Source organism: Mugil cephalus, chromosome 7 (assembly GCF_022458985.1).
Source record: "Mugil cephalus isolate CIBA_MC_2020 chromosome 7, CIBA_Mcephalus_1.1, whole genome shotgun sequence".
Taxonomy (NCBI): domain Eukaryota; kingdom Metazoa; phylum Chordata; class Actinopteri; order Mugiliformes; family Mugilidae; genus Mugil; species Mugil cephalus.
This window is the reverse complement of record NC_061776.1, coordinates 21,357,690-21,381,966: the sequence shown is the minus strand read 5'-3', so window position 1 is coordinate 21,381,966 and position 24,277 is coordinate 21,357,690. Positions and strand designations below refer to the sequence as shown.

The following is a 24,277-nucleotide window of genomic DNA, read 5'->3' as shown; positions in this document are numbered from 1 at the left end:
CACTGCGTCAAGGGCCAGATAAGAGGGGGACATTCAATAACCTCCTGTTAGAAGCACCGCTGTGGACTAGTGATCAAACACTGCCCTGCGTTCATCTCCTGCCTCACAATATGCCCATAATTAGTGCATCTGCTCCACTACCGATTCCAAAGCAGACAGACGTTTGAAGGGCCCTTGTGGATCTATCATCCTGGTTTCATTCAGCCCTACATAATATCAGAGCAACTGTTACCATCACAGATGCGATGAATTGATTAGATGTTTCAGAATAGTGTTATTTTTGGTCCAGTACTGGCAAATAGCGGTATACAGTGGGTTGTTGGCTGCACACTACGTCTCTGTTATATGTTTTTTTTTTATTATTATTATTTGTATTATCAATGTGTTGGTCATGAGCGATTTTACAAAGCAACCACTTATATTTGCTTTGTGTATGGGGATAGATTCAGCACTTAATTTGCTTGACTAAACACAAAGACTGGGAACAGGTGAAATAGCACGACTATCCAAAGGTAACAAGATCTGCTGAGCAGTACATCTAAAGCATAATCTGTAGATACTTAGTTGAGCCTACATTTCCTTCCCCTTAGCTTGAACACTCACCCAAACTACCCACACTCATCACTGATGCTGCCCCGTGGGATGATATGAATTCTGAATAAACTCTTAGCGTGTGGTGCAGATTTAATTGGAAATTATAGCTGTTAAAGCCACATTTCCAATGAGGACGGTGTGAGTTTTGTCACAGTGGGAGGCTGATTGGGTGCCAGGTTCTGGCTTGTCTTGGCAACACAGCGGCAGAGTGGAGTCAATCCCACACAGCAGGACATGACAGCAGCATGTCGGGCACGTACACAAACATGTAGAGTTAACCACTTACACCACTTACACCACCATCACCACCTCATTTCACCTGGTATATAGTGCCAGGTATGATTATACTAACGTTTTACACTAATCCTAACCTAATAAACAGTAGTAATATAGGCCTATAGTGTACCCCAGCATTGTATAATATACTGTAGTAGGCTATAGCATAACTTTGTATATCATAGTATGGCACAGCAGTGTGTGGTAGGCCACAGTAGAGCATAGAATAGCAAAGTAAATAAAGTATAGTACAACATAGCACACTTTAACATAGCATATGGAGGAATCTGTAGTTCTACTGTTTATACAAGTTGCGACAGTTATCGTATTAACAGATTTTAATGTACATTTTTCTATTCTTTGTCTGTATTTTCTACTCCTTACACCGTAAAATCAGGCTTGTTACTTTTTTAACCTCCCACATATGATATGACGTGATGACTGGGCATCAGACTAGAGAGGGAAAGTCCAAGAAGAAGAATATGGATAGTTAACCGTGGGAAGGTGTCAAGTGAGTGAACAGAGAGAGAACTTGCGGCAGCATGAAGTGAACCAGGATGGACTGCCTACGGTGACCCCTTCAGAAGATTAAAGCAAGACCTTCCCCCTTCATGGCCTTATTTAACTGTTCAATGTTGTCGACTCCAAGAATGATTCACAGTGAATGCTGTTGATCCAGATGCTCGTCCAGGACCTCTGATCAGTTCACTCTAGATTATTCAATCAGAACCTTTTTCATTACATCTTTTTTCCAAAATTATCAACGGATATGTTGTTTCATTATTGGCAAATCAAACAAACAAACAAACAAAAAACTTACTTAAGTACATTTCAGAGCCTGTACTTAGTTTTACTTGAGTAAAGTTGAGTAAAGTTAAACTCAGAGTTGAATCAGTACTTTTAGTTCTACTTTTAGTATTTATTTATTTATTTTTTACGCAAGTATTCGTACTTTTACTTTAGAACGTGAATACTTTTCCCACCTCTGAACTTGAAGTCCAACTGAAGTACTCTGTTCCTTTAAGAATTCTCCCGCGCTGGTCCTGAAAGCCGGAAATCAACCGGAAAGGGAAGGCTTATTTCGCGCCAAATTGAAACAACAGAGTAGTCAATCTGAACGGCAGTGGAGCTGAGACACACGTCACCGGAGTCCACTTTTAACTTTTCAGCCGTTATTTTTTCTCAGTCGAGGTATGCGGTGACATTTTGGATATTTTAACTCACTCCGCACTTATAACGCGAACTTTCAGTCCTGTCTCGGTGAGCTGTTTCGTGTTTGTGTTATCGAGCTGAGCTGACTGAATTGTTTCCTCTCTGACCAGTGTCGCTACCATGGAGGAGGCCAACAAGCTAATCGGCACCGGCAAGAAGCACCTGGTGATGGGGAAGGCGGTGGAGGCGGTGAGCGCCCTGCAGGAGGCCTGCGGCATGCTGTGAGTTATCAGCAGCCATGAAACGATACACGGACACCTACAGGCAGGCTTAACAAAACAATATCTCAAAGCCAGACACCTGGGCCATGGTTCTTTCATTACATAAAACTGACAATGGTTACTGAGGAATGTGTAGTAATTTATATAACTAATATTATGTGGATTAATAATGATTCTCTTGAGGAGGATTAATAGTGTGGCCTTTTTAGTGTGAGGGTTAAGGTTCATAATGCAGCTTATCTGAACTGTGTGCAATTATCCAGAGAAAACAAAATGACTTTTGCACAGATGAGCTGACATCCAGTCTACATTTTTTTTTTCTTTTCAGAGCAAAAAAGTTTGGAGACACAGCCGACGAGTGCGGAGAGGCTTTCTTCTGGTACGGAAAAGCACTCCTGGATTTGGCACGGTATGCTTCTTATTTATCATTCTACTTTAACCTTACAAGTTAATTTACAAAATGAGAATGTACGTTTTAATGAATGTCTTTTTAGGATGGAGAACACAGTCCTGGGTAATGCACTGGAAGGAGTGCCTGAGGAAGAGGAGGAGGAGGGAGAAGAAAAACCTCCAAAAGACTCCAACATTGAGGGCACAGAAAATATTGATGGTGAGGAAGAGGTGTCATATTTGGTAGACTAGTTATTTCCGTCTGTCTGCGTGGGCAGCTCGTCCTAACTTTGCTCTCCACACTGAGCAGAGAAGACCAGGGACGAGCTGAGGGTTCAGGTGTACGACGCCATGGCGGAGAAGAAAAAGGAAGAGGGGAAGCAGAGCGAGGACGCAGAGAAGGCCGAGGCCGGAGATGAACAACGGAAAACTGAAAAAGTAGAAGGAGACGAGGAAAAGAAACCTGACGTCAATGGAAGCAAGCCTGATGAAAGCAAAGACGAGAAGGCAGACAAGGAGGCCGAGAAGGAAACTGCTGTTAAGGAAGACGAAGAAAAATCGCCTGAAAAGGAAAATGAGGAAGAAAAATCAGCTGAAGAGGAAGCAGGTAATGTTGCCCCCCACCTCACAGAGAGATTCTGGTTGCAGTGGTTTGTTGGCCTGTTTACTGAAACCTGAGGAGTTTTCATTTATAGACGGCGAGGAAGAGGATGGCGATGAAGCAGAAATGGACGGTGATGCAGAAGAGCAAGTTGAAGGAGAAGGCACTGGTGATAAGGTACTGGACAGTCGGCCAAAGTAAAGAATAACTTGACTGAACGTGTGATGTAGGCGTCGGGTTTTAAATCTCCTGTGTCTTTCCAGGACAGCGACGATGAGGAGGTGGGGAACCTACAGCTGGCCTGGGAGATGCTGGAAGTGGCTAAAGCTATCTACACAAGGTAACACTCGCTGTGTACACGGGGCACAGTTTGTTAGTGATGGGAATTTCAGATTTAGTGCTATAGCAGTGAACTAATCCTCAGTCTTTATATCTTTTTAAAAATATTCCAATTAGGAAAGACACTAAGGAAGATCAGCTAATGGCAGCTCAGGCTCACCTCAAGCTTGGGGAAGTTTCTGCTGAATCAGGTGAGAAGACGCTGTTAAACATTTTCTATTTTTGGGGTCAATACTTCACCTTCTATCTGCCTGAATTTTCAGCATAAATCATCCAGTGCTGAGTTTCGTCCTCTCTCTTCTCAGGAAATTACACTCAGGCGCTGGAGGACTTCCAGGAGTGTCTGAAGCTGCAGGTGAAGCACCTGGACCCAGACAGCCGGCTGCTGGCTGAGACTCACTACCAGCTGGGTGTGACCTACAGCCTGAACCTCCAGTACACTGAGGCCATCGAGGCACTCAACAGCTCCATCGCCGTCATAAAGAGCAGGCTGGGTATTTTATTTTTATTCAGTACATGCATGATGCCAAAGGTCAATACAATGTTCAAATATTATGAGCCCGATTAAGAACGCTCACAGGTTTGGGTGAGTTGGGTCCAATGTTGGAGTCTAATAAGAGTCACCTGCTGCATTTGCCGCATCTACATGGACTCGAGTCCTCCACTATTAATCAGAATATAGATGTTTCATGTAACCACCTCAGTCAGAACACACTGGACTGTCCTCGTTCAACCCAAATGGATTTTCAATGAGACTAAACAGAAAAATGGCAGAAGCAAACACGTATGTTGTAAAAAGACAAACTTGAAGATGTTTAACGTGGTTCTGTCTGGTCATTTTCTGTAGAACCGATTCAGTCATAATGTTGTGTGGGATCTTAACATATTATTTAGTGTCCATGTAAGAGAAGGACCAATCAGGTTGGAGGAAAAAAATAGACAGTCGCACTTGGATAGTAAACCTCTCAGGGTTATTTATTTTCTTTTGTAATAGTAGCGATGCTCATACTACTTCCTGTGTTCCAGAAAAACTGCAGGAGATGCTGGACAAGGCTGAGGGTCCGGAGGCTCTGCCAGACGAGAGGAAGGAGATGGAGGAGCTGAAGGCTCTGCTGCCAGAGATCCAGGAGAAGGTGGAGGACGCCACCGAAGGCCTAAAAACAGCCAGCTCTTCTGCAGAGGCTGTGAAGGGTGTACTGGTGAGTAGAGGAAGCTTCCTGGTTTTATGAACTCACTGTTCCATGCACAATGATCGGTAGTTTAATCTAGAAGGCTGAAACGTTTGGGAATGCTTTGTGGCATCACTGATGACGGGGTATAAACTCCGCTGTGATGAAGAGCTGCTTTTCACTTCATTCCTGGAGATGTGTAATTTGGTCCCAAATTATCCCCGTTCACTTCGATTGTGCCCTCATTTGACCTCGTTAACGTGTTCTTTCAGGACGGAGCCTCCACTTCCTCTTCATTCCCTGGTTCCGCTGTACAGAACGGCGACTCTTCGTCCAACTCAGCAGTGAGTTCAGCACTTCTGTTTTAAACTTGTACTGTGTTGCCCAACTTGCTTGCTAATAGTTTTTGTATCACACCTCATTTTCCAATCAGGTTATTGGCACGTCAGCCAACGGAGTCGCTTCAACCAATGGCGTCGGCTCAACCAACGGACACGCCTCCACAGCTCCAGTCTCTGACATCTCCCACCTGGTCAGAAAGAAGGTGGGAGAGCTAAATGTTATAACTATAGGGGGAAATGCACATGAAATGAGTGTGATCTGAAAAAATGTTTGTGCTGTGTTCCAGAGGAAACCAGAGGAGAGTCCAGTGAAGGAGGGCGCCGTCAAGAAGGTGAAGCAGGCCGACGTTCAGGAGGCTGACACTAACGCGGCTCACAAAGCCACAGGAGATGCCAACGGACACGCCATGGAAGTGGAGAGGTGAGGTCATCTCAACACAAACCGCTACGCACTGTGCTGTTAAATGATTGATTTAATACATGACGAATACCAACAGAGCAACTCGAATGTCCTCTCTCTTTCAGTAAGTGAATCCAGACTGCTGCAAGTTTAGCCTCCGTTCAAGAAGACGCCGACCAGCATGACAGCTTCACGCCCATGAAGAGTTCTTACACTTGTTTGCTGCTGTAAATATGTGCATGTTTTTCTATGTGTGTTAATGTTTATAACATAAAGCTGAATAAAGACTGTTGAATAAACTTTGTTTGATAAAGCTTTGTTATAGCCAATAATGAACTATGACCAGAAATGTGCTGAAACATTCTGTAGTGTTGGTCCACGCTGACATGTGGACTGAGATCTGGTGACTGGAGGACATTTGGGTACATGTGAGCATTTGTGTCAGTTACTGAACCTGACCTCAATAATCCTCTATAAACTGGAAATGGCATTTTGTTGTGGTAGGAAAAGTACTAGTGTATTAATGATGGCTGCATTTTCCTGAGTACAGGCGCTTGTTTACGATCAGTTTAATTAGAGCCCAAATGGAACGGAGCCATCACTGGCTCACCTGAGCTCCTCCTGCTGTGACATGTCAATGCACTTGAGTTTTTTATGTGTGGAACCTACTTGCCTTCTATATCTCTGCCCAATTTAATTTAAAAGTGGCCTAATTAAGCAACAATTGGGAAATAATACATTGATCAGGCCCAACATGAGCTCTGACTGGTGAATAATCCTGATTCATTCCTGTGCATGTTAGTGGGAGGATATAATAGGCAGTAAGTGAACATTTGTTCCTCAAATGTTTTGACTTAGAAGCAGGAAGGGTCAACTTGTGAAGGCTAAATAAATGGATTTCAGCTCCTGTGGGGTGTTCCTGTTCTACAATGGTCAGTATCTATCAAAAGTGGTCCGGTGAACCAGTGACGGGTTCATGGGCGACCAAGGCTCAATGATGCACGAGGGGAGTGAAGGCTGGCCCTTGTAGTCCAATCCAGGGACTAGCTACTGTAGCTCAGATTGTTGAAGAAGTTATAGCTTGGTGTCAGAATACAGTATTGCAGGTTGTTGCGTATGGACCAGTTAGGGTGTCCATGCTGACTCATTTCCACCACTGAAAGCACCAATAATGGTAAGGTAAGGTAGTTACCCACCTACCTGGGGAACACATGGCAACAGGATGCAATATGGGAAGAAGGCGTGTCGGGAGGGTTTGATAATGTTCAGCTGAACCAAGAAACCTTTGGTCCTACTTTGACACGTACCACCTACATAAGCATTGTTGCAGAATACGTGCACCCTTTAATGGACACAATGTTCCCTGATGGTTGTAGTGTCTTTCAGTAGGATGATGCATCCTGCCACGAAGCAAAACGACCCAGGAACGGTTTCAGGAGCACAGTATCGAGTTTGAGGAGTTGACCTGACTTTCAATCTCCACAGATCTCAATCCAATCAAGCATCTGTGGGACGTGCTGGACAAACTACAATCTACGGGGCCTCCACCTCACAACATACAGGACCTCACATTAGGATCTGTTGCCAACATCTTGGTTCCAGATGCCACAGCTACGTAGTGGAGTCCATGCCTCAGCGGGGTCAGGGCTGATTTGTAAGCAAAAGGAGAACCGACACAATATTGGTCATAATGTTATAACTGATTGGCGTATGTAGACCCAAATACTCGTTGTAGACACGTCACAGTAGAACAGGTGTGGCTAAGTGTGGTAATCCTATAGCTCTGGCTGTACAATACTGTTGTATTGTACATGCTCTGTGGGAAAAGAAGAAAATGTATTCCTTCACATGTGTACATTACCTACGAGCCACGACCGCACAAACACCCAACAACTTTTGTTGACCTTAAAACAGCCAGTAAGATGCATTATAATGGGAAAAAAAAAAATAAAGTGACATTTGAGTACTCGCATGGTTATTTCATTCTTGTAGCTTTTCCACAACACATTCCCATGACTGAGTGAAATTTTACAGTGGCCGCAAGGAATAAATTCACCCCCCTTTTTTTTTTTTTAAACAAAAACATTTTTCTCTACAACTCATAACTTTCATGAGTGATGCAAGAGAAGACTTCAGTTTCTTACTGTTATCGCCACTTTAAAAGACACAAAATGATGGAAACTTTTCATTTAAAAGTGAAACTCCAACCATGTTCTCCTGGAGCGATTTGACACACAACAGAACCCACAAACTATTTCAGTGCAGCCTGTCGTCCCTGGCAGGGTGCTGTACAGGTGGCCACAATCATAGCACAAAACGGGAAGTGAGAATTTCCCCACACAAGGCAGAGCGGCATCAAAACTGATCCACAAACAGAAAGACGAGGTGGACTGAAAACAGCACAGTAGCCAGATTCATATTGAAACATATCAGCTTGTCAGGAACCAATTTTTATTAATATCATTAATAATGTGTCATCAGCATCATCAATGAAATGAGTTAGTCTGTTTAAAGCAGAATCAAGTGTGCATTCATTGCCCTTCTTTTCTTGATGAACACTTCAGTTCCACAAAGCGAGGAAGAAAAAGGAAGGGAGGAGGAAGGGGGTTCAAAGAGGGCAGGGACTGCAGTGAAGGAGGAAACGCAGGGAAAACAACGTCTGGCTGAGCAGGAATCTCCCCCTTCACTGGGATATGATTGGTTTTTCCCTTGTGCAAGAATGACAACAACAACAAAAAAAAAAAAAAATCAAAAAGAAATTCAAAATGGTGCTCTAAAAACAAAGATGAGAGAGGAAGAGGGGAATTGCTTGCTGGGATGTGGTGTTGGCTGTTGTTGTGTTTGTTTGTTTGTTTTTTTTTTTTTTGTTCCATAAAGCCACGTTAGGATTTGATGCAGTCGTCGTCATCAGAGGTCTGGCTGCTGCTACTGGTTTCGGACTCGGAGCCCTCCTCGACATGCGCCTCCGCCACACTCCTCCAGGGGGTGAAGTGGAGGGTCACACCCCGCGTCCTCGGGAGAACCCCATTCCTCTGCATGCCGTTCCTCTTCAGCTGGTCACAGAACACACGCATTTAGAGAGCACACTTACTCTGGATAAAAGGGTGGATCTGTTTGGGGAGTTTCTCTGCGCCCTCACCTGTTCAGTTTTATTCTGGAACTCTCTCAGCTCGTCCTCTGTTAGAGGCAGGAAGTTGTCATCGTTTTCTGGATACTCCTGCCAGCCCATGGCCTTCAGCAACCTACAGGAGGAGAGTCATTTTCCGCTTAGTTGAATTTATGCGGCCGCGTATCTGCACAACACGAGGCTGCTGGTGGCGTCCTACTGTACCTGTGCTCTGCCTCCAGGGAGCTGGACAGGTGTTCAGTGTCTGAGTCACTGAGGGAGTAGGACAGCCCATTCTCGTGGCAGACCTCCTCGCTGTAGGCTTTTGGTTCTGGGGTGCTGCTTTCACCCTGAGGAGATTCACAACACAACAAAACAGCGTGTTGAACAACATGAAGCCAGTAAGCCACAAATTCCTGTTCTTTAAATTTTTTGCAATTCTGTCAGTCTCATTTTGAGACCATCTGCTGTGCAGCGCTTCTTCCTCCTCCTTCTCCTTCCTCCTCCTCCTCCTTCCTCGTCCTCGTCCTCCTCCTCCTCCTCCTAACTTCATCCTGGTTGTAAAGGAGGTCTCACCTGAAGTCTCTATCAGCCCATCTACACTACCACCAAACTATTTGGAACTATTAGATCCAACAGGAGCTCAGTTGGGGAAGTTGGCTGTGCTTAAAATTTAATGAAGTGACCCTCAGTGACTTTATTAAATTTGTGTCTTTGCTGACCTCTCCTTATTCGACTGACAAAAAGTATTGTCTACAAGAAAACCGTCTGTCTGTTCATGCTCTAATGATGGCTGCCTCGGCCTGTATCTCAAGTGGGTAACCGTAGCAACGGGGACACAATCAAAGCCTGTCTATCACGTCTCTATCTCAGCGCTGTCTCGTCCTTCAGTGTCTCATCCTCTCAACACCACAAGGTGGTGACAGTAACACACGTTGCTAGAAGGCGGCTACACTGCGTCTGTGAACTTACTGAGACATAGTAAGTGTAGCATGTACAGTGTAGATAGCATAGCATGTGTTGGCCCCCTTTCTGATTTCTTTTTCTTTTTTTCGCATTTACACCTAAATGTTTCAGATCAAACTAATTTAAATGTAAGCAGAGGATAATGCAATAGTAAAAACCTTGAATTAAAGACTGCATTTTGTGTTTGAGGGGAAAAAAATCCAAACCTACACGCCACTGTGCACATTTATACCTTGATTTTTTTCACATCCGCCTAAAACCTTTGCACAGCACTGTATATATAGTGTTTAAACAATTAAAATGCTTAATCACAATTAAATATCATTTTTAATCTATTTCAATTGTGTTTCATTTTGCACGAGCAAAAGGAAATATATATATATATATGCACTCAACGTGCTTATTAAATACCTTCTACAGTTATAACAAAACCTGAAACAACTTAACAACGTTTTATGTCTTTATTAATGCAGCCCTGTGGCGTAAGTGCGATATTTTAAGTTTTGGTCAAAAGAAACTTCCTTCCTGCAGAGTGTGCGTTATACTTTATGCTGGTCGACTGTTTCGTCTTCTTTGTCTTGTTCTCATATTTCCCATCGAGAGGGCCAACGTGCTGTGTAGCGTGCACCTTGTGTAGTAGCCCTACGCACACAGTCACACACATGATAATAAAAGGCAGAAAGAGCGGGGGAAAGTATGGCCCCCTTTCTACGGAGGATCAGCCAGATGACGCTCTACAGATGAGGGCCCTCGTGGAGGCTAAACGCAAATAAATGCAATCACCACCTCTGACATACCAGAAATAGTTTATCCACCTCTCAACAGTCTGTGCCCCTCCAGAACCCCATTAAGAAAGCATTCATCATCAGCCACCGTCCGCTGACTTGGAGGCTGGGAGGTCATTGCTCTGTGGCTGTGCTGCTTAAGTCTGCTGGCAGTGGTCCAGCGCTAGCATTAGCAGAAGGACCAGCTGGGCTCTCAGAGACCGTGGCTGGTGGTGGTGGTGGTGGTGGAGGCTGAAAGGTCAGAGTCTGCTGCTGGAGGAGGCTGAGGAGGAGCCAGGAGTTCTAACCCATTTTTTAAAATCCATTTTTTCCCCCAGTAACCAGGCTAAGTGTCTACTGTAGTCTTTTTATTTCAACCACTTGATTCTGCTGCTCAGCGTTAGAAAGACAAATGTAAGAAGTTTACTCAGTGACCAGTGAGTTGTCTAACCTGCTACGCATATACAACAAAAATGACACGTTTTCCCCAGTCATTTTATTGACTAATTAGAAGCTCCTGTTATATTCCGTTTATAAGCAGGTATGATTAGTTCACACAGACAGTTCTTTTTTTTTTGACATACATACACACACTGAAATGCGGTTTTTCATGTGTTATATGGGAACTACAAGCTCATGTCATGCTAACAATAGCTATAAACAATAGAATGGTGAAACCAAAACAGTGTCAAACGCTGCAGTGGGAAACCGTAGTTAATGGTGTATTTTTTTTCTACAATTAAAACTTTAGAATAATTTCATAAATTTCTGCCTCTTGTGATCTTGTAGATTTCATCACTGCAAATAATTCTAGTCAAAAATTAATTGGTTCAAGTTATCTGTTTGATTTACAAAAACTTATATACACCGAGCTAATTCCTGATAATGTCATCAATGTCTTTGAGCATTAACCATAGGCATAATTTGACAGTACCTAGTCCTGCAGCAGCACTTTCTCATAAACTGAACATTTTCCTTTTCTGTCGTTAGAATGTAGATGTATTTCTGACGTGACTTCACCTGCTACCAAGGTGCACGGAGGAGGAAAACTGAGACGCTTTGGGTTCTGGCAGAAATTGTAGAAAGGTCAAGCCTCTAGCAGCACTTCAACAATCTAATAAAGTTGTTACATTCACTACTGCTGAAGCCTCGACCTTTCTACGTTATGTTAGATATTCATCTCTTTCTGTTGTCCTCACCTCTTTTGAGGTGTTGTGCTGTCAGTGCTGCATCTATTATTAGCCATGTATTTATTATGTATTTATTATTAGAGCATCTGTATGCTGCTGGTCCTGGCAAACGAGTTTCATTTCTCACACGTGTCAACATGTCGCTGCTACGACAATAAAGTGAAACTGAACCTGATCTGTCGCTACCCAGAACCTCCTCCCCCAACCGCTGCCTACCTCTCCTGAAGTTCCTGGGCTGCTGCTCGTCGTCAGCTCTCCAGTGCCCTCATCCTTCAGAGCTCGCAGGAACTCGCTCTTACGGTCAGGACCGCGGCGCATCAGCTTCAACCTCGACGGGGCGATATCTATGGGTGGAGTCGTGCTGGAAGGGTGCTGTGAATCAGAAGCAGGGGAGAGATGATTGCTTAAATCAAGTGGACAGCACATTAGGACGAGAATAAACGGCCGAAAGCGCAGCCAAATATGTTTTAATGAAAGAGTTCTGGTCAGACATGAGGCATTTTCAAGTTTATGGCCATGGTTAACAAAATATGCTACTGCAAAGGAAAACTTCACATTATTATAACCTTGAGGTAACCACAGAACGTCTCAATGACATTAGCATAATTGTACTGGAGACAGGCTGCAGCACAGTAAAGATTTGCATATGAACAAGCATTTCAGTAATCTACCACACAAAAAAAGATTTCAATGAAATCAGTGATGAGACTCCTGTCACAGTTTTACCAGATGGTACAAAGTGCAGGTGAACTTTGATTAAAATGTCATTTTTATTACATCTATAAAATCCCTAACTGCTCATTGCAGTCATGTTATTCATTCATTATTCGTTCTGTCGTCCTCACCTCTTTTGGGGTGTTGTGCTGTGGTGCACTGACTGGGGTGCTGGGTTTGGCTGCAGAGACAGGGCTGGTGAAGACTGAATCTCGGCCCGGCATGTGAAGACCGGACTTTGTGATCTCTCTACCACCAGATTTCCACTGGGTGCTCTGGAAGAGAGGACACGTGTCTGTTACGGAAAGAGTACTCGCTTCCATCACGATGTTGCTCACAGATGACTGGTGCTTGGTGAGCGTATTTTGCATCTATGCTGATCGTCATACTTTGGTGGGTGCCACAGCCGGCTTTGGGACCAGGTTCTTGTAGACACTGGAGCCTGTGAGCGGAGCTTTGCTGCCGTTGGTGGGCAGGGCGCCAGCGGTGGCAAACCCCGCAGAGAAGGCAGTGCTGGGGTCCTCCTTGGAAACTTTCTTGATAACCAGCATTTTGGACACCATCTGTTTGCCACTAGGGGGATTTTCTGGGAGGACAATCAGTGGTGAAATGTCAGAGGTGACGACGAGGGGCAGAGGTTAAACACACGACCATATTTTGTAGATTAATTACCCCACACTCCAGCATGGGGAGCAACTGCTCGCATCCCAGTCCCAGGCTTTCCAGTTGTTTCAGGGTTGAGGGAAGGCTGAAAGAAATGACGCAGAGCACCTGTATGAAATATCTCCCAAATGTTTCTCATTTCAAGCTGTGTTTATGTCCAAGAATCTGAGCGTGTCGCTTCTAACGTGATTTCCACTCACTCAGCCAGAGTGAAGGGAAACTCTGACGCAGTTATTTTGTTTTTCATCGCAACGTAAATGTGAAGAGGAACCGTTTCTGACAGTAGTGTGTGTGTGTACAGCTGACTCAAACACTGTGAATCTTTATCAAACAAAAAGCTTTGCCACCATCTCAAAGCATTTCATCTTATAGCAGAGACTTGTCAGTGACGACTTAAGGAAAGAAAAAAAAAACCACACGGGGTTATCTACTTACAAAGTCCTCCTCCACAAACTTCAGCTTGTCGTCCTTGGTGTCTTTGCGTTCCTCGTTGGGGAACTTGTCCTGGTACGGGGTGCCCTTGCGGGGATGGAAGTTACCATTGCGCTGCCGGTGCCCCACCTGCCTGTCCCTGTCGACCGCCCCCCGTTTGGGGTGGCGCCCCTGGTGGTGGTGGCCGTCCTGGACACCCCGCGGAGCTCCATGCCAGGCGGGTGTTTCCTTCCAACACGAGCCCCCCGCCAGCCCACCGTGTCCTCCTTTGGCCACCCCCGAGTCCACAGAGTCGTGCCTCAGCAGCAGAGAGGGCTGCTGCCATCCATCACCTCCAGACGGAAAACACACACAATGAGAATAATGGACACAGGCATCGTGGTTTTTTTTTTTGTTTTTGTTTTTTTTTACGCCGCAACAAGAGCCAAAAACCGATGAAAAGCATTCCTCATAACTTTCAGACGTGACATCCGAATCATACGGTGTACATGTGTTCGGTGCAACAAATGTCAGTCTTTGAGTTTCACGAGCGGGTGTTCCAGTTTCGGAATGTGTTTCAGGTTCATGTGATTTGAGAAATGAAGAATTCTTGTGGATAATCACTCTTTTTTTTTTATGTCACCAACCACATCATTACACAGTGTACTCTGCACATTTAGAGAGGCGAGTACTAAACCACTGCAGTACACAAGGGGTGATTCCAGGCTACAACAACCAGAACCAGGGAATGGAGTAAGAAGACAGCCCTTTTTTCTGGGTTAAGAAATGATTCACAGAGGAAACCTCTCAGAAAGTGAGACGCAGCACACCCCGTCTGCACACCCGCTTATTCCGTAGAGTCAAAAGGCTGCAGTCTAACACGGATTCATGTCAGGTTGAACACAGAAGAATCAACTATTAACCTAACAGGGGTTTAGTCTGTGTCTGAGAAGCTCACGCAGGCACCGGGATAACGTGCAAACTCCGCACAGAATTGTTTGTACCCAAAACCTTTCTTGTTGTGTGACAATCACCAGTTCGCTGTGAAGTGACAATGCGAACCACAAAACCACTGGGAATACTGACTGAATACTCTGGCATCAGCGTCATGAAAGAAGCGAACTGGCGTTTTAAAAACGCTCTCACGCCACGTTTATTCTGAAGCCATACAAACAACTGCATAGTTAAACACACGCAGGACAACACTGTACATGGGTGAAACCAAACGACGCGTCTAATCTAGAGAGAAGGAACAGATGTGGAGGAGGATGTATGTGACGTGTAATATAAAGCCAAACCCACAGTCTCCAACACCGTCCTTTAACCACATGTCTTCTCTTGTGTCATTATCCACTACACCGTCTGAAATATGGACCCTTTCTGAACAGTGCAGGTCCAGCAGAAGCAGGGATGGGACATTATAATATGAACTTGAGGGATTAAGTAAAGAACCAAAAGTTATCATACATTTACTATTCTTACTTATTATTAATCAGAATAACAACCTGAGAATAACAAAGCTTCATGTAAAAAGCCAATGCATGTCACCATTTCAATAAGAACAGGCTGGTCTGAAGCACCCGTCCAATTAGAAGAAATAACCAATCAAGCTGAGAAGGTTGGTGTCACCTCGAATAATAATTTATACAAACTAGAACCTAATAACCATGTAAATGCTTTATCTGATCGTATCTCTTGTATCTATACATCTTTTCTCTAGGCTGGCTTAGCCACACTATCAAAATATGAGTGTGGTAACACACCATCTGCAAAAAAAGTCAGCACTGCACACAACTGGATCATCCTACAACCAATTAGAGCTGTTTCGTGGCAAGCAAATTAAACTCTATCTCATCCAAACAATGGGCCTGTTCAGACGTTGCATTAAGATCCGATCTCTTCAGTTGCAAATGACCGGCTTTAGGTACGTACGTTCAGACCCGGCATCGACATGCGTTTCCAGAGCTGATTTCAATTTTGCGCTCTGTATGCAAATAAATCCCAACGCCATCTGCAGCGCAGCGGAGGAATTTAATAGCCGCCGTCTCTAGGACAGAATATTTTAACATGCTTCCTTTACCAATGAACAAACAGCATTTTCCATCACAAATGGACGTTTATAATAATAGCAGCCCTGTGTTTTTCCTGAATGAATGAAGAAAAACTCGGTGGTCTTTACTGGTGTGAACCTGTCTTTTGCGGTGGACACTAGCGATCAGAGAGCTCTGATCTGATTTTAATGCATGGGCAGATCTGTGCCGGAGTATAATCAGAACCTAATGGAGCAACTCCACCAAGGAGCAAGACCGTACAACAACATTAGTCCATCTGTGAGGGAGAACCAAAACGTGACAGAAGCTCCAACTCTCACAGCACCGTCAGGCTTGACAGTGGATTTTGGATAGAAGATGTATGACAAAGCCACGTGCAAGAAGTTCCATCTAGGGGTGAAATATTGTGGAAGTACCACCAATCAACTTCCCCCTGTCTAGAGTTTCACTAAAGAAACGCCGCACGGCTGCAAAAGATCAAATACTGACAAGACTAAAGCGGGAGAAGACACGGCCGTAGAGTTTACAATAGTTTCTTCCCCTTCGCTCATATTCTCATGTTGACTCCGTGTAAACAGTGAAGACGTGTAATAAAGAAAAACAGGTTTTAAAAAGAAAGCATTTAACCGGTGAACACTGTTACCTGCTGGAGCACGGAGGGAGCCGTTGTTGAAGAACCCATCAGAGGAATTGTGGCGGCGGCGGCTCACAGCAGTTCTGCCGTCTCTGTGGTGCTGGGGCTCACCTTGTTTGTCAAGGTTGGCAGCAGGGGACTGAGACAGGACAGAAAAGAGACAATGTTAGTCAAATAGGACAATTAGTGATCACATAGAGGTGGTGGATGATGATGGTGATGATGATAAACAGTGGGCTTTCACAGGGTAAACTGACAACAGGAACAACTTCAGAAGCAGTAGACGGTTTTTCTCGACTACTTTTTCTCCCGGTGTAGAAAGTGAAATCAGCATGCTTCAGTTTCACTCCTCCGTCAGTGAACTTAAATAACTCAAAGTGAAAATGTCACTGTCGCGATCTATTCTTGGACAAGGAAGCTGAACGAAAAAGACATCACAGGAACTACAAATAAACTTGGAACATTTTATCATAAAAAATGTGCCGCTGCAATAACATCAGAAAAAAATCACACTGTGCACATCTCTATTTTGGTCCTGCTCTGACAGAGCCGTGTGTCCGACTGCGTGGAATGCAAGTCCTCAGTTCTCTCTGAATCATGTACACATCATCGGCCGAGGTTCAACCGTCACACATACACTCTTCTTCAGCCTATCCCAACAAGAATGGTTCAGGATTTTTTTTATTTTATCTCTGCTAAGATTGAAAGAGAATACAGAAGGAGAATAGTGCAGCTCAATCACTGCAGGCTAATCCCCGGAGACAAAGGACACAGAGGTGAAGTCATGTGTCAACAGGACAGTGACAACGCACTTGTTTCTGTCTAGACTTCGCATACAGGTCAGTCAGCTGCAACTTCCTGCTCTCAAGCCGAAATCTAAACACTCTACTTAAACAGCCTTTGGAGGTGGAAATAAAAGCTACTGACATTATTATGTTGTGTCTGGGACAGTTTGAGGCTTGTTAAATAAATGCTACTTGTGGAAACACTGATAAACGCAACGTGAAGTTCAGCTTGACTTCCTTAACTGACTTAAACAAGTTTTTCAGACTCTGGCAGTTTCCTGATAGCTACCGTCTGTTGAATGGATATCACAATAGTTGGGTTCAACAGTGAGTCTTAAATAAATCACATATTTGTCTCGAGTTGACTGGACACAGTCTCCCTTCTGGTTCAGTGGTTCGCATCCACAATGTTGAACAACACAACAGTGGAATGTGTGGAAGAAACAATTACTCAGCAAACTGAACATTTAGAAAAAAGAGACAAAACTAACATTTAGTCTGAATATCACAATGACAGCACATTCTTACGATGGGGCTAATTAATGCTAATCTCACTTGGCCACAGAAACATCTACATCAGTTCATTCTAACGTAGGTGCTATTTAAACATAGACTCTGTTGACACCTGGTTCAGATCTGCTCCCTAAGAGATCGAAACAAACATCCAGCTTTAACTATGTGGCAGTAAAATGTGTCTCCACTCGCACTTGAAATCCAATCATAGTTCTCAATTCTCCTTCCAGATAAACAGCGACAGCAGAATAAATAGGACGCAAAAGAATACTGTAACATCTGCTCTGTGTGATGGATCACCAGCGACTGCTGTATCAGGACAATGAGTTCTTTGTTGTGTGTGTCCTGACATGGGGATAAGATATCAATTCTGAACATAATAAACTGACTTATTGTTTAGGTTAATTATTAATTCAAGGTGAATCTTCAGGCCCTATTTATTTTTGAAAGCTGTCCACATCTTGGATTATAACTTGAGCCTACGAAGCGTCCACAAGTAAAAACCTCCACTATTAAAAATGTACATAAAGACACTTCTTTATTGAGGAAATACCTAACTTAACCCCACATGGCTACTTTGCATAAATCAACACTACAAATACACACGTTCAGTTGCTTTTGTAAATTAACATCTACAAAAAGTGAATATTTAAAAAAAACTTTCATTTCTAAGGAATGAGGTATTTATAAAAGTGGTTGTGTGTTTTCCTTCTTGTGAATGAAGGTAAAACACTGTTTATACAAGAGCGCCCCTGTTGAGTAGGTAGTCTTAGATGTGATTCAGCCTGCACTGTGTGTTCACACCACCAAACACATGTGGTTAAATGTGGCCCAGACCAGCTCCAGAAGTGGTCAGACTGAATCTCTCAAGTGCAAACTTGAAGTGTTCACACATGTACCGTGTTTTATTTAAATAACCCAAGATCTCGCACTTGCCTGAAGCAAGTTTAAAGTCTGTGCTACACAAATGAAAACAATTCTAATGATACACTGAGGACCAAAAACAAGTCTGTCTAGAAATGTGACCCTCTAAATTATATCAATTACAATATGTAATCCATTTCCTCTTCCACATTCACCGAGAACAAAAGATGCAATAAAATTCAATAACAACCAAACCTACTACAAATGTGCCGGTGAGCCGAAGCTGAACCAGGTACTGACTGCGCTCTCTGTCCCCGAGGCTGATTCACACTCAGGTGTACAGACACATTCAGTAAAAGGTGTGAGAGCTGCGAGTGTGACAGATACACTTTCACCCACTGTCTGCCGATATTCTTTCTGTGGTCACCTCAAAAACTTCCTGTCATACTTACAGACAGACAGACAGGACACACACACCTACCTTGGCAGGCTGGGGTGTGGAGAAGTTAAGCCAGGCAGGGACAAAGTCATGCTGCGCCATTTAGGTCCAGTGTTTCCGGTCAGTGGATCGAGGCATCAAACCTCATGGCCAGGATCTGGCAAACGTAACGGACAGAAAGGGGATTTTTTAATATTCATATTCTGTCATTAAAACACACACACATCAACTGTGGCATGGACACAATTTCCTTTTCATTCCTATCCACCTCTGATTTCATGTCCTATCTATTTCAAGTGTTTTGTCCGCCATCAGTAATTTAGAAATCGACTGTGTAAAGGCCTCAGACAAGACAGGCCAAAATGAGTACTATTCTTAGCAGAAAACAACAACAAAGCTCGACGTGCTGCAGCTGCGCCTTCAAAGTAGATAACTGGTTGACAGCTTGGATGGAAGGAATCGTGTACAGTGTGCCACCAGTATTATTTTTCAAAACACGACTCCTTGTGAATTAATGTTTCAACCCGCAAAATGATGACACACTAGAGCAGGTAATTTCACGGCTATTGGGCGCTGCCTTGGATGTTTGCACGAGTGTCAGTGAGGTGAAGCTTCAACATTACCCCAGAGTCTGTGGCTCTGAAGTCCTCTGCCTCCTCTCTCAGTCCTGCTGGGCTTGGTTCCTCAGGCCCGTTGGCACTGATCACAGACCGTGTGCACTGACAGACAGGGAGCAGCACACCGACAACCTCCCCTCCACCTCCGCCAGGACAGTGCAGCCCCTTTCCCCAGAGGCAGATCCCTTCGTCCAGGGTGAAACACGTGCAGGTGGGTCAGAAGTTTGCCGGAATGATCTGGAGTGGCGATCCAGAGGACTGAAGCAGGAAGTAGATTTTAAAGCGGGAGTCTTGAGGTCTACGAAGGAAATATCTTTCTCGTTTCACCAGAATCCAAACAGCTCTCGTGCCGGTCACGTCTCTGGTGAGTTCTACTATTTCCGATGCGAGAAACTACTTTCCAGGCAGAATGAATCCTTCAATTTATTTGAACCATTTGTTCTTATTGTCACGAGTGAAAATCCAAACCTGATTGAACTTAATGCTGATTGGCAAAATGAATGGATGATCTGAGAGGTGATTTGTCCCAACAGTGAGGAAGAGCCAGTCGTTTCTTCTTCTTGTTATTATTATTATTATTGTTATTGTAGAGAAACAGTCAGTGAAAGTTGTCTACCCTGGAGCACGGAGCAGCAGTTTGTGTAGCTGTTCCACTTTGACACCAGATGGGGGGAGAGAGAGAGACAGGTGTTGTCCTGCCACACTGTGTGCCAGTACGTTTTTGAGTCGACTCACCTGTTACCGAATCATTTTAAGATCGACTTGAAGGCATGCAAAAAAAGAAAAATGAACTCGGAGACAGTCTTTTACTGGCAATGGAGGTCACTGAAAGCCACTGCTCACCTCATTAAACTGGTGAAAAGACTGTCTTAGTATGAAGAAAATAATGCTCAAAGGTTCAAAGTCACATGACAATGAAGGAATGAAAGCCCTATGTTACATCGCCGTCATTTTAGGTTTTGGTTAGTGAAACAGTGATGCCGATGGGAGATGCATTATAAGGCTGTTTCTATATTTATATGTTTTACTATCACATCTGTAAGAGGCCCATTTAATTATTTGTTTTTTCCTGTCTGAAGCAAATATAGTATGTCTCTCTGATTTCATAGATGTGCAAGACTTGAAGTCAAAATATCTTTGTTATAGTCCGTTAGCAAAAACTAAACTTCGCCAATCCTCAAGAGAGCTCGATCAACTTCTCTTTCTCAGGGAAAAAATTTGAGGGTCGAAAAAACAGCACACGTCCAAAATATGTCAAAGGGAGGTTTCCTTTCCTTCGTGGATGTAGTTTTTCCTCAAGCGGGAAGTATCAGCGCTGTTTTCTTGGTGATGGTTTACAGGTACTTGCAGAGGAGTCGACTGAACCTGCAACAAATAACAACTGTGTCATTCTCAACTTAGAGAAATGATCTCAAAATTCTATGTTGAAAAAAAAAACAGACTTTCAAGTGTCTCAAGTACTAATGCAATTACAGAATAAACCGGTCATTATCAAAGGCAGTGAAATATTCTGCAGGCTGTCATTTAAGATTAAGGACATTGTAAAGTGTCAATAATTTAACAAACAGGCTAAACAAAGCTTTGCCTAACACATTAGAAACAGCTTATTATGTAGTGGAATACAATTCAGCAGCACTACCAAAAAACAAACAAAAAAAAACACATGAAGCTGAATCAACACATCTCTCAAGGTGATAGTTAGCAGGGACAATGTGTTAACAAATCTTAAACTTCCCCCAATGAAGATTCTACAGCTGCATTACTGAAAATACCTAAAGCATATGCGTGGCTTTACGAAGGATACTCCCTCTTCACCGAATTCCCAAAATTCAACCCAAAAATAGCCTCAAATTCAGAGGCAGCCAGCACCTACAAAAAGAGCGCTTCTGACACTCCAAACCCTTTTTGCAAGGCATCAGAGAAAAGAGTGATCTCAGATCCCCTTCATACTGAAAGTTGGCTCTTTTTAACCCCTGTGCCGGCTTCAGTAAGTGAAATATTTATAACTGTGTAAAAATAACAGGAACACTATCTTCCTCGGCGCTTCACCCCAGTGTCTGTGATGCTGGATGAGACTGATGTTAGAGTCCCACACTGTGACTCTACGGACACATGCTTTGTTCAAGCATGCGTTATAATGCAGCTTAAGACCAAAACAAAAATATACCAGCTACGCACAGCCACTCGTTAGCGTATCTCCACAGAACTATTACATAACAGCTCAACATCAATGAGTTTGCCCCGGCCACGGGCTACATAGTGCTGCACTTCACTTTCCCGTGAAACAACTTGGGTGAATGGTGGGGGTACACACAACGCTAAGTTGGGACAGTAGCCTGTTTAACACCGCTGAACAAAAAGGGAAACCCGTGTGTCTATAAACACTGCCACAGACCAATTCAATACAGCAACGCTACACGCACGTTTCACCAAGCTAACTGGCTGAATCATGTTATGAATTAAAGTGCATCAACACGGTTAAAGACAGAAAGCAGCCGTCGTGTATCCTAACTAGTAAACATTAATCACTAACTAATAACGCTGTCAGAGCTAGCTAACTCTTTCTGATTATCTACGGTTATCGTTAGCATAGCAACTGTTAGCTACTAGCTTGCGCTACCTAGCCTGTTAAGTACTCCGAGAAAACTGCTTGGTATTTGGAATGAATTGACACGGTGAGCGGGCTTTTCTAAGTAAAAACGCACTTATTGTGCCCACGTTGGGTAAAACGGTCTATTTAGGTAGCTGTCATGGACATATAATAGAGGTAAACAGACCTGGCTTCGTTGGAACAACACAGTTTCAAAATGGCTACCTTAGCAGCAGTAGCACACATTCATCAGCTTGCTAAGAGCTAGCGAGCTAACTCGCACCGTTTCATGACGAGAACGTATACCTTCTTAAAATGATCAAGATGGTCGCAGATGGAGAAATAACCATATATATACATATACACGCTGCAAACGCCAACGAAGTCACTCCTTTCCGCAACTATAAAGCTCTTTAATAATTGGTCTATCGATGTTTGTTTGGGTTTTAGGTACGCTTTCCACTGGCGCTGGCAAGGAGGGATTCGAACAGCCTCAGTCGTGCTGCGTTCAAGACCAGTCGTCCTTATGCAACTTCACAGAGTTCCGAAGCGTTTTAAATACAAGCGTAATCGACGGTATTACTTCTGTGCACTTAATTTGTATTTAAATAAATTAATATGTATGTCCTTCAAATTATAGCCTGATTTTTTGGGGGTAATTTTCAAATAGACGGCGCCTACAATACGGTGGTATTTTGCCACATTGAATGCAACTTAATACATCCCTGCCACCGACAGTCAAACAAGTCGATACCAGAACCAGTCTCGTGTGGCTCAAGAGTATTAGGAGACAGGTGTTTTAATCGAGCGCCGACAGAATGGCAGCAAGTACACGACCTCTAGCTAGTTAACGTTAGCCTTGTCATTATTAAACGTATGCTATTGTGCTAGAAGTGGCCCGGGAAGCAAGTGAGTGACTAAAAGTTAAAGAATAACATTGAGGTAACTGTGTAATCTGTGGTTTATAGGTTGTCACAACGAAAAAGATTTGCATTGCAATACGTTCAGAGTGCGGCTAGGAGAGGTTGAATGCTAGCTGCTAATAACAACGCTACCTTCTAGTGGTTGTAGAATATATAAGTTAAACCTCCTGAGTGCATGTGCTATGGAAAGCCATTGCTTACAGAAAATCCTTCTGTTTCAGATTGAAAATGATTAGATTTGCATCTGGAAGACAGATAATGTCTGGGGTAAGAAAAAGAGAGCATTCTACACATTTTAAATACAACTTAATAATGAATATAACCCTGCTGTATATGCCAACAGTTTGTAACAAGAAATCATTATGCTGGTTTCAGGTTCGAGTGTGGCGACATCCTCAGCAGATAACCAGAGCACCACACTACTTCACAAAAGCTCAGCTGCTGTCTGGCTCCCCAGCCTCCTCTGTGTCAGTGCCATCCAGACCGGCTCCTACCAACAGGTTATTGAGCATCAGGCCTGTGAGCTGGCATGCCTCACGTCTATGTCACAAGGATTCACGAGGCTCCTCAGAGACGGTCGACGGCAAAGAGGGTTTCAGCTTGACGGCCCTCGCCAACGCTCCCAAACCGGCTCTGTACCTCGGCTTCTCTGGGCTCATCCCTTTCCTGTCAGCCCCTCTTCTGATGGCTGCCACACAGTCCTTCTATCCTGAAGTGGCATACGCTCAAATGGTGTACGGAGCCTCTATAGTGTCCTTCCTTGGAGGAGCCCGCTGGGGGTTCGCCATCCCTCCCGGCAGTCCCGCTCAGCCGGACTGGATGAACTTGGGAAACAGCGTGGTGCCGTCACTTCTGGCCTGGCTGGCACTTCTCTGCCGGGACAATATTGCAGAGGGAGCCCTCGTAGTTATCATGGGACTGGGTCTGTCGCTGCATTACGACCTGACCCTGCTGCCTGGCTACCCCGCCTGGTTTAAAGCCATGAGGACCATCCTCACCCTGGTCGCCACCTTCTCGTTGGTGGCCACGTTGGCACTCAAGAAATTCTGCTCTGAAAAGAAGATCATTCAGAAGTGATTCAAGATACTTTGTTCATATATTGTTTAATATGTTGCAAAGTGTAGAATGCAGAAAAGAGTCAAGTCAAGAAAACATTCATCAAATTTTGACCTTTGGTGTGAACTACATGGGGAAAAAAGTACTCTTCTTGACTGTGTTTAAACCGATTATTCAAATTTCTTTAAAAAAAAAAAAACAAAAACAATATATAAATATTGGGAGATTTCACATACTTTTCACTGTTCCATGTGGATTTAAGTCAAATCTGCTGAAGAATAGCTTGTACGCTGGATTATAAGAGTTACAAACTGCTGCCTTAGGATTATCATACACTGTCTGTGTCAACTGGTCCCATATCGCTACATCAGTCAGTCACGTAAAGATTTTTCACCTTGTTGCATCATAACCTCTAAGGGCAAGTCTTGTCTCATGTTGACCAGTAGAG

General features: G+C 43.8%; 3 protein-coding genes across 5 annotated transcripts; 2 read left to right on the top strand and 1 right to left on the bottom strand.

Moving 5' to 3' along the window:
• The first annotated feature begins 1,903 nt into the window (after nucleotides 1-1,903).
• On the top strand, nucleotides 1,904-5,842 carry LOC125010727 (histone-binding protein N1/N2-like). The gene is made up of 14 exons (XM_047589503.1): nucleotides 1,904-2,061; nucleotides 2,193-2,303; nucleotides 2,632-2,712; nucleotides 2,798-2,913; nucleotides 3,004-3,300; nucleotides 3,389-3,471; nucleotides 3,558-3,634; nucleotides 3,751-3,824; nucleotides 3,939-4,127; nucleotides 4,660-4,832; nucleotides 5,075-5,146; nucleotides 5,236-5,346; nucleotides 5,431-5,564; nucleotides 5,669-5,842. Exons 2-14 carry the CDS (start codon nucleotides 2,203-2,205, stop codon nucleotides 5,673-5,675), a joined length of 1,515 nt encoding a protein of 504 aa, XP_047445459.1. The 5' UTR covers nucleotides 1,904-2,061; nucleotides 2,193-2,202; the 3' UTR covers nucleotides 5,676-5,842.
• A 2,114-nt stretch (nucleotides 5,843-7,956) lies between these two features.
• On the bottom strand, nucleotides 7,957-22,350 carry gpbp1l1 (GC-rich promoter binding protein 1-like 1). Of its 2 annotated transcripts, none has more exons than XM_047590283.1 (12): nucleotides 22,038-22,350; nucleotides 19,267-20,625; nucleotides 18,686-18,800; nucleotides 16,052-16,181; nucleotides 13,382-13,710; nucleotides 12,956-13,031; nucleotides 12,673-12,869; nucleotides 12,415-12,558; nucleotides 11,786-11,941; nucleotides 8,875-8,999; nucleotides 8,683-8,785; nucleotides 7,957-8,596 (listed from the first exon to the last, which is right to left on the bottom strand). In XM_047590283.1, exons 3-12 carry the CDS (start codon nucleotides 18,743-18,745, stop codon nucleotides 8,426-8,428), a joined length of 1,491 nt encoding a protein of 496 aa, XP_047446239.1. In that variant the 5' UTR covers nucleotides 18,746-18,800; nucleotides 19,267-20,625; nucleotides 22,038-22,350; the 3' UTR covers nucleotides 7,957-8,425. The 2 variants fall into 2 exon arrangements, with proteins under 2 accessions (XP_047446239.1, XP_047446238.1); XM_047590282.1 differs by having other exon boundaries at nucleotides 22,157-22,350.
• Nucleotides 22,351-22,602: 252 nt separating this feature from the next.
• Nucleotides 22,603-24,014, top strand: LOC125011201 (transmembrane protein 69-like). Of its 2 annotated transcripts, none has more exons than XM_047590286.1 (3): nucleotides 22,603-22,759; nucleotides 22,995-23,040; nucleotides 23,149-24,014. In XM_047590286.1, exons 2-3 carry the CDS (start codon nucleotides 23,002-23,004, stop codon nucleotides 23,848-23,850), a joined length of 741 nt encoding a protein of 246 aa, XP_047446242.1. In that variant the 5' UTR covers nucleotides 22,603-22,759; nucleotides 22,995-23,001; the 3' UTR covers nucleotides 23,851-24,014. The 2 variants fall into 2 exon arrangements, with proteins under 2 accessions (XP_047446242.1, XP_047446243.1); XM_047590287.1 differs by having other exon boundaries at nucleotides 22,634-22,792.
• Nucleotides 24,015-24,277: the final 263 nt, after the last annotated feature.